This window comes from Diorhabda carinulata, chromosome 3 (assembly GCF_026250575.1).
Source record: "Diorhabda carinulata isolate Delta chromosome 3, icDioCari1.1, whole genome shotgun sequence".
Taxonomy (NCBI): Eukaryota; Metazoa; Arthropoda; class Insecta; order Coleoptera; family Chrysomelidae; genus Diorhabda; species Diorhabda carinulata.
In genome coordinates this window covers 8,435,455-8,454,998 of record NC_079462.1, presented here as the reverse complement: position 1 = coordinate 8,454,998, position 19,544 = coordinate 8,435,455, and the positions used below count along the sequence as shown (strand labels likewise).

General features: G+C 33.3%; 2 protein-coding genes across 3 annotated transcripts in view; one reads left to right on the top strand and one right to left on the bottom strand.

Annotated features, from left to right (window-relative positions):
* The window catches only part of LOC130891286 (phenoloxidase-activating factor 3-like), a 29,456-nt gene extending 28,741 nt beyond the window's left edge, over positions 1 to 715 (bottom strand). For both annotated transcript variants that reach the window (XM_057795924.1, XM_057795925.1), the window contains exon 1: positions 203 to 715. In XM_057795924.1, the coding sequence (XP_057651907.1) occupies positions 203 to 254 (52 nt within the window). In that variant the 5' untranslated portion in view covers positions 255 to 715. The remainder of the gene's footprint in view (positions 1 to 202) is intronic.
* Positions 716 to 3,922: 3,207 nt separating this feature from the next.
* Positions 3,923 to 19,521, top strand: LOC130891149 (protein FAM161A-like). The gene is made up of 7 exons (XM_057795732.1): positions 3,923 to 5,217; positions 11,062 to 11,208; positions 11,277 to 11,510; positions 16,039 to 16,306; positions 16,443 to 16,576; positions 17,870 to 18,125; positions 18,799 to 19,521. The coding sequence occupies exons 1-7, from the start codon at positions 3,935 to 3,937 to the stop codon at positions 19,069 to 19,071; spliced, it is 2,595 nt and encodes an 864-aa protein (XP_057651715.1). The 5' UTR covers positions 3,923 to 3,934; the 3' UTR covers positions 19,072 to 19,521.
* Positions 19,522 to 19,544: the final 23 nt, after the last annotated feature.

Genomic DNA, 19,544 nt, shown 5'->3' with positions numbered 1-19,544 from the left:
GAAAGAGATATTACTATGTTTTTGATTAAATCTTAAACTTATTATTGATCAAACCTCGTATTATTGACTGCAGTATGTAACATCACATGTACAAGCAAATAGATAAGTATCAACAACATATGTATTTGTTATTATTTTTCATGTATTTTTTAAAAGTATTGTAACTGAAAAAGTTAATTAAAATCAATAACTACCTACTTACCAACTAGACACGTTAATAATATAAGTATTAATTGTAAAATTCCATGCGACATTCTCTCATTGTGAGTTTAGTCTTTTTATATGATTCTTATCACTATCTAAAGTTTTTGACATACTAGTTTAGAATTAACGACACTGAAGAAGGTATTGAGTGATACTAATTAATAATAAACAAAAATTAATATGCGGTTTCCTAATGACTACTATTTTTAGGTTATAATTGCTGTCAAATATCAATAGTAAGGGAGCCAGTTTACCGTAAACTCTCATAGCGGAAAGACATAAAAGAAAAAAAAAAGAATGTGAGTTTTATATAGTGGAGAAAATCAAGTAACTAATTGTGATAATAATGAGGGAGATAGTACAGAAGAAAGGAGGATAAGAGCACTTGGTGCAAATATAAAAATATTGGTCGTTAAAGAAATAAAAATGAACGGAAAAATATATAAAACAATAATATGGCTTGACATGTAGAAGCAGAACAAATTGGTGACGAAATAAGAGAAGATTCGTGTGAGGAAATGTGATAAAGTTAACTAAAATATATATATATATATATATATATATATATATATATATATATATATATATATATATATATATATATATTAAGATCGCTAGGACATAGATGGAGAGTTGAACCGGAAACTGGGACAAGAATGTCGATAGAGTGGACGCAGATTGGGAGAGGAAGAGATTTGGAAAGAAAGGGTGTGAGAAATTAGAAAGAATGACTATGGAGATGCATAAATGGAAATGGCTGGTAAACAAGGAGCTCCGCAAAGCTTATGGAATCGGATAAGTGCGACAAAAGGGACGGAGTGCCATTATATGTAATATGAATTATTGGTTAAATTGAAATGGATTCTTAGCTATGTTAGCACTTTTCCTTGCCTCATTGATTGGCTCGGACCTTTACAACTTTTACTTTCTTCAAATAGATTGGGATAAACTATAATAAATATTAATAATTTATTATAAAATTTCAAAATTGTATGGAAATCAATCAAACGCACACGGTAGCTTTATAATTCAAAATACTCCACAAAAACTCTACATTGTGCTTTATAGACATATTGTTATTAAATAAATAAAATGTTAACATGTGCGACTTGTATATTTTGTAGAAAAGGGTAACGTGATTGGATGTGACATCTAAATATTTAGTAACCCATGTTATTGATAATCTAGACCTACCAATCCATCGGTCAGAGAAAATATCATTTGGAAATTTCGTTAGAGTCCGACTGTAATGAGCTGGAAGTTCTGAAAAATTTTGATGTGGTAAATTCGGTCAGATGCAAGTTGGGATGCAATATTTGTATCTGTACCTAAATGCAGCCAGATTTGAGTGTGCTATTTTAAAATAAAAAAAAAACTGAATTAGATCTTATCAGAAAAATAAGGAAATTTGAAGTATACAACAACAAAATGAACAAATTCATTGAAATACAACAGAATTTTGTGTTTAAAAATAATGAAAGAAATGTCAACTAAAAACTGAACATTGTAAAGTAGAAACAAATTATTCACACAGCATAAAACCAAACAAGCGATTTTACGAATTTTATTATTTTTAAGCTCGTTAATCTTAGCTAGTAAAATCCTGTGCTTTTTGAAGCTTCGTATTTTTAATTTTTTCGTATAATTGTCAAACTATTAATTTTTATATATATTTCAATTTGAATGTTTCAAAGCATATCCAGCAAATAAAAAAATGCGTATCTACAATAAAAATAACTATTGAAATGACTGAATAAGGATTCACATATATTTGTGGTTTTATTCAGTTCTGCTGGTGTTGGTGTCTAGATGAGTGGAGGAAATAATGAAGCCACATTCCGATTAGGAATTTTTATCGTTATAATGCTCAATCCTAAATTCTGTATTTGTCTCCACCAAGATTGTGCAAGGTTATTTATTGTTATTTTATTATAAGTTCAAATAATTTGAATAGCGACATCCTTATCATATCTATTTTGATTTATCACAGTTAAGGATTCACCAATTGTATAAATTAATGTTTTTTGGTGCACTACCATGTAGTTTCACCAACTTTAGTAATATTACTAAGGCAAATTTATCTTGTTTATACCACAACAAAGGTTTACAATTTCTTTCAACTCCATCTACATGATGTCAGCGAAAATATTTCATTAACAGAAGAAATAAAATTGTACGTACCCCAAAAGTGTTAAAAGCTCTAACGATGATCACGATTTTCCAAGAATTTAATTCTTATGTTACAGCTTTGTACCGTTTTAGTGAAAACTTCTCTTCTCCGTTTGTGGATACTTACCTGTAACACTTTTTGGCCGAGTTTACAAGTGAATCCAAACCGAACCGTAAGTCGAGTTGGCCGAATGTACATCCCCCGAACGGCTTTCTTCTCTATCACGACAAAGCACCCTGTTCGAGTCGCTCTGGATTTGATCACTAAAAGTCTTCCTGTTTGTCTATTACCGCCTTACTCACCAGATTTAAAGTCATTTCTGAATCTGAATAAAAATATACTAAAAGGCAAACGACAGAGTAGATAAAAACCATTTCGAAAGAAACCTTTCATTACTTAATGCTTCTTTAAAATCCAAAGTTGCTATAAATGCATTGTTAGCTAAGTATATGAGGTCTGGCTATTAAATAACGAGACTGGTTACGAAAGAGGGTTTTATTATAAAAATTATTCTACAATCGAATTCTCCCCTTCAATATACTCCCCTCCCCTCACCACTCACCTTTCCATACGTTTTTTCTGTTGATCGAAGCAGTGCTGGAAGTCTTCTTTGGTGAGCGCCTTAAGGAGTTCTGCCGTTTTTTACTTTACCGCTTCCATCGACTCAAATCGGGTCCCTTTCAAAGCGGATCTTTTTCTAACCTTTCAAGGAAATCTGAGCAGACCCGTTTCCGCACAAGCTTTTGGTCAGGGGGCGTTTACAGCCTCGGCAATCATCCGGATTCTCATTTCAATATCTGCACGCACAATTTTGTTGATTTTGGTCATTGTTTCCGGGTTTTGAAACAGACATACAGCAACCTGGGCGCTGGTCATCTTCAGTGGTCTCTCGGCCCTCACTAAAGCGCTTACACCACTCAAAAATACGCGCACAAGATAGAGAATTGTCCCCATAAGCCTCTTGCAACAATTTATAGCACTTTGTCGGAGTTTGTTTCAATTCAACGAGAAATTGGAGATTGATAAGTTGCTCCTATTTTTTGTCACACATGGTTTTCGGCACGAGAAAAAAACTTTCGTTTCAAACCGCTACTGCACAAATACTATTACAGTGACGAAAACGTGTTTTGGGATATGCATAGACAAAATATCTAGATACCCAACGCACTACTCTTTTTTTACCCCACCCGTCTAGGGCGCCCTCTAGGCGCGCAATCAAGTTATTTAATAGCCAGACCTCGTAGTATTTTTAAGGAAACTAATTAAAATTTTGTATTACTTTGTCTTCAATAAAAATTATTTACCATATTTTTCAGTCACTTCGTGTATGTATAACACGAAGTGAATACATTGTTGTTTTCGAAAATTTTGAATAGGGAATATTATTAGAGTTTCCCATTATCCAAATTTTTGAATTGTATGATGATTGTATATGATTTTCCTTGCTGGCAATGCGACTCTCTATAAGAATTTTCCGAGTCGATCGATATTTCCCTTGACAACGGCTCATTGTTTGAAAATTCAATATAAACAACTCGAATTGTGTAAGTTAAAATTGCAATGTACAGTCACACTTCATCGACGTATAATAATTTGTTACTTACGGTCCCGCGAAATCCGATAGTTGGTTTACCTTTACCTAGTTACGAACAAAAATACAAATATCATTTGGAAAATCAAGATAGAATATTGAATATACCTTCGATGGAGGGAAAACAATATTTAGATAGAGAAACAACGAAATCATTCGTGGAGTTTTTTAGTAACATACCAGATTATGATGACATCCATCATTTATCCAATAAAGAATTCTATGAAAAACTGGAAAACTTGAAGGAAAAGAAAAAAATTTTCGAAGAAAACCTCGATAAGGAAATCAAATTCGATCCCCAAAACTCAAACGTGATTGAAGAATATAAAAAAGAAAAACTTGGTGCTAACAAAAATAAAGGAAAAAAGAAACCAGCTATAAAGCAAGTCAGAGAAACACCTACAAAAAAACCTTCAAATGCAGTTTTAACCCCTGATATTGATTCAGAATTTTCGGATAAGGAATATATTAAAGAAAAGAAAAAATCTTCTCTTAAACCTTACTACAATGTATTGAATAAAAATTTACGTCCAGCTATAACTCCTGACATGGACTCTGAATTCTCTGACAAAGACATTTCCAATAAACCTCCTTCTAGAAGATCGGTAAGAATAGAAACACCAAGTGATAGATATTCAAATGATGAAACTCCTGAGCCTTTTTTAAAACCAAAAACAAATACTCCTTTTCATCAGCTTAAAAGAAGTACTAGTCTTACAGGCTGGGAAGGTTGGAGGTCTAAATCCAGAACTCAATTTTCGTCTTTCGGGACGAAACTTAATAACTGGGATGACATAAATTTAAAACCCACAGTTAACTATTCTTCTCAAGACTTTAAAAATGGTGATTTGACTGACTGGGAAGATTCGAAATCTAAATCAAAAGGAACCTATTTAAGAAGTACTGGAAATATTTCTGACTGTGATGGTTACAATCCCAAATCGACTGGTGAATGGAATGAAAAATCCAAAATAAAAAACTTTGATGATTTAAAAAACAAATTAGACAATAAAAGTGTTGGTATCAATAGTGAAACAGAAACAATCAGAGCAAAATCTAGAAATGATTTAAAAGGTAATTTAACTGATTGGGAAGATTTGAGTATCGAAAATTTGAATTTAAACTCGATAAGCAACAGTCCTGAACTGCTGGAAACTAGAAGCGCACCAGCTTCTCCAATAAAATCTAATCCAAAAACTAACTGGACTGATAAGGGTATCACTATACCAAAACCATTTCAAATGACTGTCAGGTGAGATATCAATTTTAATAGCACACATTCACAAGTGATATAGTCCAACACCAAGAGTCTACTTTGATTAGGTTTAGATCTTTGAATGGAAACTAGAAGTGGGTATAAATTATGAACAAAAAGTCAAAAATCTCATAGTTATACAATTTTACAATGCTCCAAATTCAATAACACTTTATCGAATCAACGTAATATATTTCATTCTTATTAAAACAAATTATATCATCATCAATCTTGACTTTATAGATAAAACTTTGACACACTTTTTAAAATATCACTTTATTCTTTATGAAAAAGGGTTTTTGATTGATTTTTTTTGTTACTTAGTAACACATTTAACGAAAAAAACATGATATAGCAATTCTTGGCTTCTTTGTTGACGTCGATTGCAGTTTTAACTTCTAGAATCTTAGTAAATTAGTTTTCCAGGAAGCAACATATCTGTCGTTCATTATGTTTGATTTAGAATATTTGTTGGAGGTAGTTCAGATCCATCTATTAATTAACCCTTAGTTCAATCTTGAATTTTACCGATCCAGCGTGGTTTGTGGCTCTGATTTGTCACGATGATCTTTTGGTAGATAATAATTATAAAAAATTTTTGTAACAATATTTTTGATAGTGGATATGTCAGCTTTGGAGGCCTTGGACAATTTCACTTGTTTTGGACCTCCTGCTTTGTACAGTGCTGTAGACTGGGGCACCGTAAGTTAGAATTGGTCTAATTTTTTTGCTTGTCTAATATCAGTATGTTTTTTCATATTGAGTTTATGCAATAGACAATAATGTTGACAAGTTGGACGAAAATCAAGACTCAAATTAACCAAAAGTAGTGTAGAGTCTACTTTAATTGCGTTTAGATCTTTTTATGGCAATTTAAAGTAATTGCATAAGTAAGTTCTGAATAAAAAGTATGAAATCAGCATAATATCTTGTATTCTTATTAAAATCAATTCAATCATCATCATTGTTAGATCGATCAAATTATGACATCATAAATAAATCTTTGACATGCTTTTAGATCCTCTTATTGTAGGGATCAATTTATTTCTTATTTAAAAAGGTCTTTGATATTTTTTTTTTCAATTAGTAACAAAATCTGCTGAAAATACATGGCAATTCTTTGTTGACATCGAAAAGCAACTGAAAAATAGAGTATCAAAAATCTAACTAGTAAATAAAGCAACATATCTGTCGATGATTATATAGATTTGGGAGATTTCCTTGTTGGGGTCAGTTCAAATCCTTCAATTAGACGAGGAAGAAGATCTTTTGGCAGATATATACATGTAAGGATTTCTTAGTTGTTCATGGTTCAAAGGGTCAAAAGATTGAAAAATAAACGTGATCCTGATAGTAAAAATACTTATTATCGTAACACGTCGTCGTTATTAAGTTAAATTATCGAGAAACCATCTTTATAAGCGCGGGCGTCGTCTTTGGCCGCGTCACCTCCGTCGTTTGGTATCGTATTCCACACGGACTGCAGACCGTTCTCGTTGATCTATTGCTAGTCGAAGAAAACTCATGGTACTGCTTCGGAGTAAAGTAGAGTAATGATCCTACATCCATATATCATAGACCACCAAGGCATATAGCGTGGTAATAATTTTCTTCCATTCTTTTTTATTTCTTGTCATCTTCCAGTCCCAAACTCCTCTTTCTATTAGATATCATCGTGCCTTTGCATACCATCTCTTTTTAGATCTTTCTTTTTTTCGGTTTTCCCATCTTTATGTCGGTCATTTCCTATGCAGTTCTTAATTCCGGCATTCTTTCCAAGTGTCCCAGCTACCCTAGCCTTCTAGATCTTATAATTTTGCTAATTTCTTATTCATCATACAGGTTGTTAATTTCTTAGTTTGTCCTTTTTCTTCATATGTCTCCCTCCTTTTCCCTCCTAATATCCTCCTTATTTAGTATCCACTTTTCGCTTACATAAAGTACTGTTGGTCTGATGACTGTCTAATATAGATGCAGCTTAGTTTTTGGGGATATGTTCTTGGAGACTAGTATCTTGTTTATTGTTCCTTTCTGTTTGCTTCCTCGAGTTAATCTTGCTTCTATATTTTCTTCCACATTGCCATTGTCTTCGATAAGTGTTTCAAGGTAGACGTAACTGTTGACTTGCTCGAATTCTTAGGTTCGCTTAGGTTCGCCACTGTACGTTTTGTTCAATTCTTTTTCACTTGTTTTATTCCGTTTATTCGGACTATTCATCCCAGTATTATGTTGGCCAACGTAGTAGATAGAAGATTCCCCGTTTCAGCAACTAATTATTGTAAAAATTCGTTTTGTAATAAAGTTTTTGATAGGGGGTATGGCAGCTTTTGAGGTTCTTTGTAATTTCAGGTATAATCAGAATATCTGATTATAATACATAGACACTTGTACCCCCTGCAGAAAAATGGAAGTTGTGCTTTGTAAAATTACAGTAGATTGGGGTACAATAATTTACAATGGGTCTTCTTTATTGTTTGTTTGATATCAGTATGATGTTTTTTATATTGAGTTTACTATTTCTGTTTATGAGAGAATATCATCTACCCATCGCAATTTAAACTCTTTGTACTTGTTCAGAAAAATGTACATCGATGTTTGTGTTTCATCCTGTAGTGAAATACGACCTCGATGTTGTTTCATTACCAAAAGTTGATGGGCGCACTGCTGTTGGTTTAATCCACGTCGAAAATCATCACACGAAAATATTCGCGATTTAATTCCATTTTTTGACCAAAATGAATGACAAATTTGACATATTCACCTCAGTGTTGCCATATATCCTTGTATAAGCAATTTATCTACAAGAAAAACCTTAAGAATCAATATAAAATTTTCCAGTACGCCGAAGTGAAAACAGAACGCACGTTATTGAAAGAAATTGTAGTTACCTGTAATGAAAAGTGAATCTCCTCCACATAAGGGTTTTTTAAATGTCAAGAGAAAAGTAAAGGAGTGTCCTTTTGGAGAGAAAACCCCTAAGCGAGTACGCTATAGTCCTTCCCGAAGAAACAACCTGCAGCGGAAGTAGAAAGTATAGTTTATAGAGGAAATTGATATGTCTTATTTTGAAAACCGCACTGAATAACATTAACAAAATTTAAACAACCTAATTCTAATATTTACTTGATCAAATTTTCTACAGCCATTTGTTTGATTTAAAGCAGTGTTCCCCAAACCTTTTGTGTTCAAGGTAACCTAGGAAAAGGTAAATTTTCAAAAGTACATCACAAATAAAAAAACAGGTTTAAGTAATATTAATCAACATTTATTTATGAAACATCGAAACAATATTTATTATTAATCAAAAAACGTAACGTTTAAATTGTAAAAAAGGTATTTAATGCCAAAAATGAGCTTGTTCAATCGAGAATAAACGGTCTAAATTTGGATTTGAGAAATCTGCTCTCATTTCTTCGTCGATTGTTCTGAGGCATCTCTCTTTTTGGTTTTTACTGTGGTAAGGATTGAAAATGCTCATTCACATGAATAGGTCGTTGCAAATGGTAAAAGTATTGCAATAGCATGCTTAGAAAGTTTTTCTTGCTCATTAATTAGTAAGTGTCCAAAAAGAATGGTTTTCGAACCCAGTCCATACGTTGCTAATCAATTTTAGGGAAATAGAAATTCATTTTCTCTGCAAGATGTCTCAAGTGCTTGACAAGATCCAATTCAGCGCGAATGCTTTCAATTTTATCCAAAGATCTAAAAATATTGGAATTTCTGCCTTGCATTTTTTTATTGAGTTCATTTTAGTGAGGAAATAAATCCGCCAGATAAGCAAGTTTTGCAAGCCTTTCTTCTTTTTTAAGCAGATACTCAGTCTCATTTTTCAACTCGTAAATTGAGTGAGTGATGAGCTACCCTCATTTCTTAACACACTGCATTAAAAAGACGAGAGTTCAGCGGTCGCAACTTTATAATTTACGATTTTGATAATTTCTTGAAGAACGCCCAATAGTTCCTCTGACAGAGACTTCGTCGTAAGAGCTTCTCTGTGTAAAAAACAATGTTGTTTTTCAATATTAGGATTTTTTTCAGGAACCTTAGCTATAGAGCCCTCCTGTCATAGCTGCTGCTCCATCTGAGTAAACACTTATACAGTTACCCCATTCCAAATTATGTTCATTAAAATATTCGTCGGTTAATATAAAAATAAATATTTCTTCACCAGTTGTATAGTCAGACAGTGGCAAACAAAATAAAAAGTCCTCTTTAATTCACATCTAACAAGGTATTTAACATGATTCACGTGAACATTGATATCTGTAGACTCATCAACTTGTAGCGCAAAAACACCACATACATACCACATACACTCAATTTTTCAATCAACGTCGATTTAATATCGTAAGATATTTCATTAATTCGACGTGAAATAGTTTCTGCCGATGCAAGTATTTTTTCAATTTCTTCAGCAGCTTCTTAGCTAATCATTATCTTGATAATTTCCTTGCATACAGGTAAAACTAAAGTTTCAGCAACATAGTGCGGCTTTTTTGCTTTAACTTTAATCATGTTAGCGATCAGGTAGCTTGCTTTTTGTGCTTTGACTGAGGTTTTGAAAGACGAACTTATGGGATTTATCTGCTACTTCTATTGGTCCTTCAAACGTTGAAAATACGTTTTGTCTTTTTGGACTACTAATGGGTGTTTGGTGGTTAAATGTCGTATTAGTTTACTGGGCACCATCAAATTATTATATAAAATTTCTCTGCACACAAAAAATTTTGGTCTAGGAGAATATTCGTCTCCGCAATATGTAAAACCGTAACTTATGTAGCTTTCCTCATATTTTCGATGAAAAATTTTGGTTAGGCTCTTATTCTTCTTTATTACTTTTACTTGAAAAAATTACACTACGTTTTGTGGCTTTAAAAGGCGCACACGTACTGATTCGACGGGAGTACGGGCAACGGGGCCAGGAGGCCTCCACCGTCCGCGCCAAACGAAACCACGCAATAAGTTGAATGAAAGAAAAACCATTCGCTCGTGCGCTCGCATGAATATAATAATAAATGATGGTAAGAAAAATACCTAGGAACTTATACTTATTTTTACTTATAAGTTTATGAAACAACTTTATTTTCACGAGATACACCAATGTATCTCCCCTAACCAAGGTACACCAATGTGTCGTGGTACACACTTTGCGGAGCACTGATTTAGAGCGCTTGTGGTCGTCCGTTTTTTTCATGGGTCAACGGAGCGGACCGTCAATAAACAGCTATTCTTGTAAATATTTTGTATGGACGTTACCTAGGACTGCGCTAGTTAATAATTTTGAACTGGTAGTCAGAGATTACGCACGTGTGAAATGAATAATAAGAAAAAAATTTCGTATTGGCTTACTATTTGTACAAGAAGAAACAAAGAGAAATAGAAAAACGTTAAATGTCATTGTGGGAACATCCTATATTATTGGAAAGGGAAGAATATGCTGCATTTCATACTGTTTTTACACAGTTGGAAGAAGATGAAACTAAATTTTACAATTACTTTCGGATGAAACTATTATTAACAGCCATATATAATAAAATAACACACCAGGATACAGCCATGCGTAAATCCATTTCACCGGCAGGGATATTAGCCGTGGATGACCGCACTTTCTTACACCGTAACAGTGTCAATCGCGCCGAGGGGAAGCGGTGGTACATCCGGCGTATATTGTCCGCCGGACTGATGTCCGCTTCATGTACACACATCCATTATAAATCATACACTACCGTTAATCCGGCAAAAAACACTGTCTGTTGTCCGGTGAAACAAACGGACGTCTACAAGCACTCTTAGAGCTTAAAACGAAACGTGTAATTCAACACCAGTTTTTATTTCTTTCAGAGATGAAGAAAACAAAATTGTCGATGAATTATATTTTAAAATGAAAAAAACCAAAGAAGAGAAGCCTGAAATGTTTAAAGCCCACGATATACCTATAGAATCACAAATTCCGCTATTTGATAAAATCGTTGCAGATCAGCAAAGAAGGTAAAATCATACGATTCAGTGAAAAATTTTAAAAATAGTGTTTGGTATATTTCTTCACTTTTTTTAAGGAGCTTCATATCGAAACATAAGAGAAAAGAAGCTTTAAGAGCACAAATGAAACCATTCTCTTTCACCAAACGTGACGAAGAAATTCAAGAGCTCAACAGGGAATTGTCAAAATCTTCTCCCAATTTATATTCCGAACCTCCTTTAAAAATTAAAAAATTTAGAGCCAAACCTATCCCTAAAAGTTTGTTCAGTAATTATATTTACAGGAAAATGCATGAAGATGAATATTACAGGTAACCAAAATATATTGTAGTTAATTATTTATAATTATCAAGTGTTTTATAAAATTTCTATTGATGTCTGATTATCGAACCTTGCAAAAGAGATAATAATTGTAATTTGGATTTAGTAATACCCTGACCTAACAAACAAAACACAAATATTTTTGGAAGGAATGGCAATAAACAGTCCACATCCCTTTTTTACCGTTATCAACCACCAGAAATCAAACCGGGTAATGGGATGTTTCTAGTAAACTGTATTCATTAATTTTAGCTATTAGATTATCAGATTTGTGAGCTGACTCTTCCTTCTAAGCCAAATGTTATTTATTGGGGTTCATTTCTTGTCTTAGACGTTGCAATAAGTTCGTATAATAGCTCTGTCTCGCCACAACGCAGAGTCGGGAAATTGCATTTAGGAAATGCCAAAATTAGGTGCTAAGTTCAAAAATTAAAGGATATATTGAAAAATTCTTACCCTACTATACAACCAAACAAAGTTTCAATATCAAAATATTTTATTAGGAGGAAAGAGATGATAGAAAATTCTTAGGTCGTGGAAAACCAGAGTGTTGCTATTCCATCGATTGTTACTTTGTTTCTGGATCGTAGCAATGTACCCAAGTCTCACCCATAGTAATAATTCGGCTTTAGAAGTCTACATCGTTTTCAAATCGAGCACAGATCGAACGCGATACTTCTACCCTTACACGCTTTTGGTCCACATTCAAACATTTGGGGATCCATTTTGCAGCAATTTTTCTCATGTCCAAATTGACGTGAACTAAATGATGAACGCGTTCGTATGAAATATTCAGTGCTTCAGATATCTGAACATAACTCCATCGATATTTTCGGGGACTGATACAGAAACTGGCCGCATTCCCGATCGGTCATCATCTTCAATGGCAAATTTACCTCTTTTGAAGCTTGTAGTCCAATTTTTCACGGTCGCATTCGAAGGACATTGATCACCAAGGGTATTAAGCATATCTTAGTAAATCTGCTTAACCTTTCTGAATACAGGTACTTGATGATGGCTTGATACTCCAATTTTTCGATTTTCACAATTTCGGTGGACATCTTTTTTTTTTATTTTATTGCTTGACTCTGGTTTACTTTTTTGACGTTAAACTTTACACTGACACTTCTAATAAGTTATTGTTCGTCGCTATGGTAACGCAATATTTTTGTTTATGCATGGAACTAGTCTAGGCTACCTAGATATCAATACATCCTCGTAAATGTGATATTTTTTTATTTTTAATATAATATGATGATTCTGCTCAACATGCCTTATGCAAATATTGCTAGTTTAAATTTAAATTTTGATTTTCGCAATAATTTTTTATGTTTTGGCAATTTCTCTTTAAAAATTGGCAATTTTACGTTTTTTTGGCATGAGGAATCATAATTTGCACTCTAATTTAACATTGCTAATAGAGGGCGTTAGTTACACTTGTTTGTGTTAAGTAAATCAACAAAAATAAAAAATTTCCAAGCAAATGCTCAAAATGCCCACCATTCACTTCAATACACTTTATGATCCACTTTCGTAAAGATCTCTTAATATCAAATAATCCTTGTCTATTATTTTTAATTACATCCGCGGCTTCTTCTATTTTCCGTCGCAGTTGTGGAAGAGAAGTATTTTTTTTCTTTGTAAACCAATGCCTTCATTTGCGACAAAATTGAAAAATCCGAAGGATTTAATCAGGGCCTCTTGGTGGCCAAGCAAACTCACTTCCACGACCAATACATCGATGCGGAAACTGTTGATATTGATATTATATTGACGAACTTGTAAAGAATAATGTGGTGGTGCTACGTCGTCCAAAAACCACATATTACACCACACCAAATGTTAACCTTAAACTCGTGCTGAAAATGTGTTTCCCTCATAGCATGTGGATTTTCAGAATCCCACAAATGATTATTTTTATAATATTTATTAACAAATTTGTTATTTTTATTAAAACTTTTTTATGAAAAAATTAAAATTTATTGAACTTTTTAGAAACAATTAACTCGATAACCGATTGAGTTACACGAATCAAAGAAGAGTAACTTTTTTTTGTAGAATTTAACGCTTTTTAATATTTTTTTTATTATTTTAGTTGTAAGTTTAGCCCAAAAAAAGTTTACTTTGATTTAATTAGCACAAACAAGTGTATGTAGCGCCCTCTATTAGCAATGTTAAATCAGAGTGCAAATTATGAATCCTCATGCCAAAAAACGTAAATTGCCAATTTTCAAAGAGAAATTGTGAAAACATAAAAAATTATTGCGAAAATCAAAATTTAAATTTATACTTTGAACGCCCCGTATCACGGAAACCAGCAAGATTTGCATAAGGCATGTTGATCAGAATCATCATATTTTGAGGTCTAGAATCTACAGTTCAGAGATTGGATATTCTTAATGAATCACCCTGTATGTAATATATTCTTTATATGTTACACCTCGGACGACTTCTACTTTCATAACACCTAACGTAACTTAACCTAAACTAACCTAACCTACTACTTTTTCGTTAATGTTATGTCTCGTACGGCTCCTACTTTCATAATACCTTTTTTTCCTTACTATTACTATTTTCATACAACTTTTATGTTACACCTCCTACTTTCATAACACCTCTTTTCAATTTAATACCTCAACAATTAATGTATTGTAATTATTTTCATTGCGTTGCTAGCATCACGTTTTCCTAGCATCGCAACTATGAATATTCCTCTGCTGGAAATATTACAGAGCACTTAATTACTGAACTTGGCACCTAAAAAGCACCTAATTTTGGCATTTTCCAAATGCAATTTCCCGACTTTGCGTTGCTGGCGAGATGGATCTGCGTATAATACTTTCTTGTCTTTCAAAAATAGCCAATAAAAATTGTTTCTCGAGCATCCCCAAAAACCCGACCTCGTCTACAGATAAAACGGTTTTCTGAAGACTAGTACTTGTTGATAAAATATACTTTTCAAATATCTCAATTGTTCTCAATAAACATATAAATATCAGTCAAGACGGTAAAGCATATTTCTCGAAAAATTTTAAGTATTCGGTAATTTTCTGAGGAGCGAGGAGCGCAAAAGGCACATTTAAAAAATATTTCGTCAATCTAGCGCACACTACCTGTATCGAATCCGAAAGATCGTTCGACCAGCGCTCAAAAAAAATTAATCTGCCGATGTGAGTCCTAGAAATGAGCAAACATACGAACTTTTGAATAATTATTATCATTAAGACAAAACGAAAAACCATCAGCAACATCTAAGATTTTCCAAAATGAGCAAATGCTCAATATTATATGAAGTATTGAACAAAAATTGATAGAAAAAATTATTTTTTCAAAGAATGGATGCATTTTTGGTTAGGTTAGGTTCTTCTTTTATTTACGGTAATTAAATTAACATTTCAAGCTAAATATAGGGATTGAAGATACCGTTTTTATACATGCAAATGTGCGCTCGATGCACCCTCCTATATAATCTGTGCGCTATAACCACCGTGCGCTCGATGCACGCATTCATTTTCTGTAACATATCGTTTGTTTGTAATTTCATTTTTTGGATAAATATAATATTAACTTCCAATAAATGTCATATTGCACTGAGATGCTTCAATAAATAATCATATTTTCTACATACTTCATAGTACGAGATTTGATAGAATAATACAGTTAATACAGACTAAAAATTCGCGAATTAAAAGCGATTTGTGACACGGAATGTCGGAACGTTAGAAGTGGAAAGTAGTTGACATCTCTACATCTATTCATCAGATTTTAAATTGTTCACTAAAGGTGGTTCCACATCTGGCATAAATTCTTGTCCTCTACGTTCCAACGATGCGGCGCTTAAATGTGTGCCGGAAAACGTACAACACAGAGCAAGAAAGACCAAACTTGGAAATCTCATCCGACACAAATAGTAAATTTTCTTCGCGAATTTGAGTGAGAGCAGTTAGTACGCTCACGTATACATCATCATGTGCCCTAAATCCTTTGACGTTCGTTGACAAACCGACAACTGCCGGACAATATTCGGCATATCCGACAAAAATTTTTTTAGTAATAAATGTGCGCGTCACTGCGTTTACACTTGACATAAATAACAAGCAACGCAAAAAATTTTGCCAAATTCTACTCAACACAAGAATTTATATGAGATGTGAACACGGCTTAAGCTTTCACCTATTTAAACGAACAGGTTCGTGGACTTATTGCACATAAGCATTCATTTTTAAGGTTTAAGGTTTAAGGTCCCTACTATCGAAATTATCCACTTAAATCGCTTACACCATTTGTAAATAGTATAGACAGTTTCACTATAGATAGATAGATTCCGACATTTCGTAAGAAACAATGAAAATTCGTTCATTGCATTTTGTATTACACCTCGTAAGTTGTACGCTAACACGAATCATTCAAATCAAATAGAAAGAGGTATCACAGACTTTCAACAGATATTGAAGCATTTTGTAGTTCAAAAAATATTATGTTATTATTCATTATATTGATTTTTTATCTTCGATTCAGAGCACTGCAGAAAAAAATTCGAGCTGAAGAAATGCTCAAAGCTGCTTCATTACCACCATCCATGGCAAAACGAGAAAAGACGCAACCGAAGATGAATGTATGTCCACGTTCTTATAGCACTTTACCTAAAGAAGAGAAAATTAAGAAAAGCAGAAATATTCCTAGCTATAAGATCTATCACGACAAATTTGAGAAGGAACTAGAAGACATTAAAAATGAATTTGTTACTACCAGCCCCAGACCTTACAAGCTGAAGACTTCTAAAAGAGTATACATTGATTATAACTTATATTATTAATAATTATTGTATAAAAATTTCATCTTATTATTAACAAATTTTCTTTTAGCATGTTTTTTTTCTTTTTATAATAACCAATTCCAATTAAAAGTGAATAAAATTTCAGGCACGAAAACAATTAAGACAGTCTTCTGCTAGCAGTAAAAGTTCATCGTCCAAAACGGTAACGCCGTGTTCCTTTGATATGTCATCTATAAATACTTCAAATTTAGCAGCAATTCTTAGAATTCAGTCATCAAGGTAACACCAATCAATTTCTAGAGCTCACTGAAAACAATTTCTAATTTATAAACATCCAGCTTCAATCTCCATTATTGGATTGCATTGTGTTAGTTGCCTACTATCAAAATTGTAGTATTGATATGTTAGCTAAAGTTTAATTTCATCGACAATATCACCAATTAAGTTTAGTACAGTACAGGTCCTATTGCTCTATTGTGGCACCTTACGTTTTTTTACCTCCGAGTAAGTCCTTATGTGTTTATACTTATAGGCAAAAAATTATTTGATTTAAACTCAATTTCATTACGCCTGTCAAACGTCCGAGCTGCATCTAGAACAATAGCAGTAGAGTCTTTTTTCTTCTCAGTAATATTTTGAGACATATATGCATTCCAGAAAGTGTTTACTGGGGACATATATGATGTTATTTCGTCGGAGGTGTTTCTGGTTCGTAGATAATTGAAACCTTATCCTAGACTCAACGAATTGCAAGTAAGAGTTACAGGCCATACGAAAATCTGGACGCAAGTACTCACAGACAACAGTGAATAGGAGATTCCAGCTCGCAATATTGTATAATGGAGCCACCTGTTACTCATATGCCTCCAGAAGTAGCTATCACATCTCTAAGTAGTCTAATGGATGGATACACCTGAAATGAGACCAGCTAAGGCACATTGACATAGATCTTCTCTTGCCAATGAACAGGCGCTAGATACGACTGGTGAGTCTTTGTACCTGATAGATCATCTATAATGCCATCTCTATCAATAGGCATCACGAAAGATCCGGAATGTACCCAGTACTCACACATACGAGATTCAAAAATATGGGCACCCTTTACAAGTTGCCCAGTGACGTTAAAAGATTCAAGTCGAGGTATTATATATAACATTGTCCTTTGGTAGTTTAAGAAGGTTCTTGACCGCCCGCAGTCTACTACGAAGCGTTAATATCAACAGTCTTATATCCAACTTCAACCATTCTAGTCGTTCCAGGCAAACAGTTTTTGGAAACTTAGGCCCTAGTGTCGTACTCTTTATCAAACCCTTTTAGAATCAAAATTTTTGATTTGAGCTATTTTAAATCAATATTCATTGAATACAAACTGAAAGTTTTATTAGAGGTTGACCGAAATCGATAAAATTCAGTTTAGTCTCAAAGTATTGAGAGTGTACTTGCCCGGTTGCTAAGTCAGCAAGACGTTGGTTTCATCAAAATAGAAACATTCTAATCACTGTCTATATTTTCTTTTTCGTCATATTTATAAAGAGCTAGTTTCTTCAATAAATCGATTTTTTCTTATTATAGACAGAAGATTGAAATGGCAATGTATAAAAAGTTAGAAGAAGTGCAACGAAGAGATGAAGCTAGATGGCGAGAAAAGTTATTTCGTAAAAAACCCGTTTGGCATTATTTGGATTATAGCCACGAAGAGGATTTGGCAATGAGACTACAACTAAGAAAAGATGAAGAAAAACTGAGAAATGAAGAACATAAAATGAGAATGATGTTAATGTACGGAAGAGTTCAAAAACAACCTACATTATTTGAAAGGCAATCTCAGGTAACAAAATATGAAAAAATTAAACAAAACTTATAAGGGAATTAATTAGGGAAACTATCCCCATAGTTTATAAAAACATATTATGAATGTATATCAGCAATAATGTCTCTACAAATATAAGTAGAAACCTTAAAGGCTTGAAGGTTACCGACCACAAAATGGAGGGCTGAAACTATAGTCCATCCTGACTGTATCCGCTCGCGAAATTCCAATTTGTAACGTGGACGGTAAACTCGAGTGCATGCGTTTCAGCATTCGTCGTAAAGAACGATCGGATATCCGAAGTTCTCTCAATGCAGATTGGTTCAGCTGCGCGTCAGCAACTAAGCACGTTTTTAAGAATTTCTGGTACGTGTTCCGCAGTGTTTGGTATCAGCGAGTTCAGAAATTCTTATTGAAATTCGTTAAACATAGTTTCGTAATCCGCGTTCGTACGCAGATTCGTTATTCAGTCAGAAAACGCGACTACTCGACGAGCAAGTGTTATCATGTTACAGACACAGCACGACCATGCCTCGTTTTAATCTTTTTCTACAGCGTTGCCGGACCTATGCCGATTTTTCGAGAGCGTTGTCCGACTTATGCCGACATCTGTATAATGAAGATAACGTCTTAGAAACTTTTTTAAGAGCACATGCAATAGTATATTTTGCTACTTTTTTAATTTTTGCAGATAAAATATCCAATTACAAGAGAAGAGTTGGAAGATCAATTACGAGAAATTTATGGGAAGAAAAAAAATCAATCAGTAAGAAGTATAAGTAATCTGTCAGGTAAAAGGTCTGTAGGGAAAAAAGATTACAAAATCGATCCTGCAGAAAGCAACTTCCATATTGATTTAGAAGATAGTAACAGAAGCAAAGAGAAAGAAAGCTCAGAAGAAAAAGAAAAATGTGATTGTCTTAGTGATGATATTGACAATGATAATAATGAAAAATTTGATTAGAATATTCCAATTCAATAACAAATATTGTTAGTAAGTATGTAGAGAAATCTACGGTTGCTTCTGTTGTTCTTCTGTACAAAAGAACCAAAGGCGACATTTCATTTCATTTGTTTTTATTAGTTAACTAATTTTACTTACCATGATAAACATAAATAAATTATAATAACCATATTATACCTATTGAAATCGTATGGTGAGAGACACTTTATAGCTATAGACAAGTGAGATCATGTTCCCTGCACTTCAGAATATCGTAATAACTATATAAATCGAACTAGTTATAAGAATTTACAAGACCTTTTATCAGTAGTGTTGTTTCTTATATGTAACTTTATGGGTACTCGTGCAATATACTTAGAATTATACAACAATTATTAGTTTTATTCTCCCAAAATACTTAATAGACTAGTAGTTGACCCTACCATTATTTAATAAACAGCTAGAGTCATATATCGCCCAAACGTAATAAAAAA

Coding starts and splice junctions, on each gene's coding strand:
- LOC130891149 (XM_057795732.1), top strand. CDS start 3,935: ATGTACAGTCACACTTCATCGACGTATAATAATTTGTTACTTACGGTC. Junction 11,209..11,276: donor GTTGCAGATCAGCAAAGAAG/GTAAAATCATAC, acceptor ACTTTTTTTAAG/GAGCTTCATATCGAAACATA. Junction 18,126..18,798: donor TATTTGAAAGGCAATCTCAG/GTAACAAAATAT, acceptor TAATTTTTGCAG/ATAAAATATCCAATTACAAG.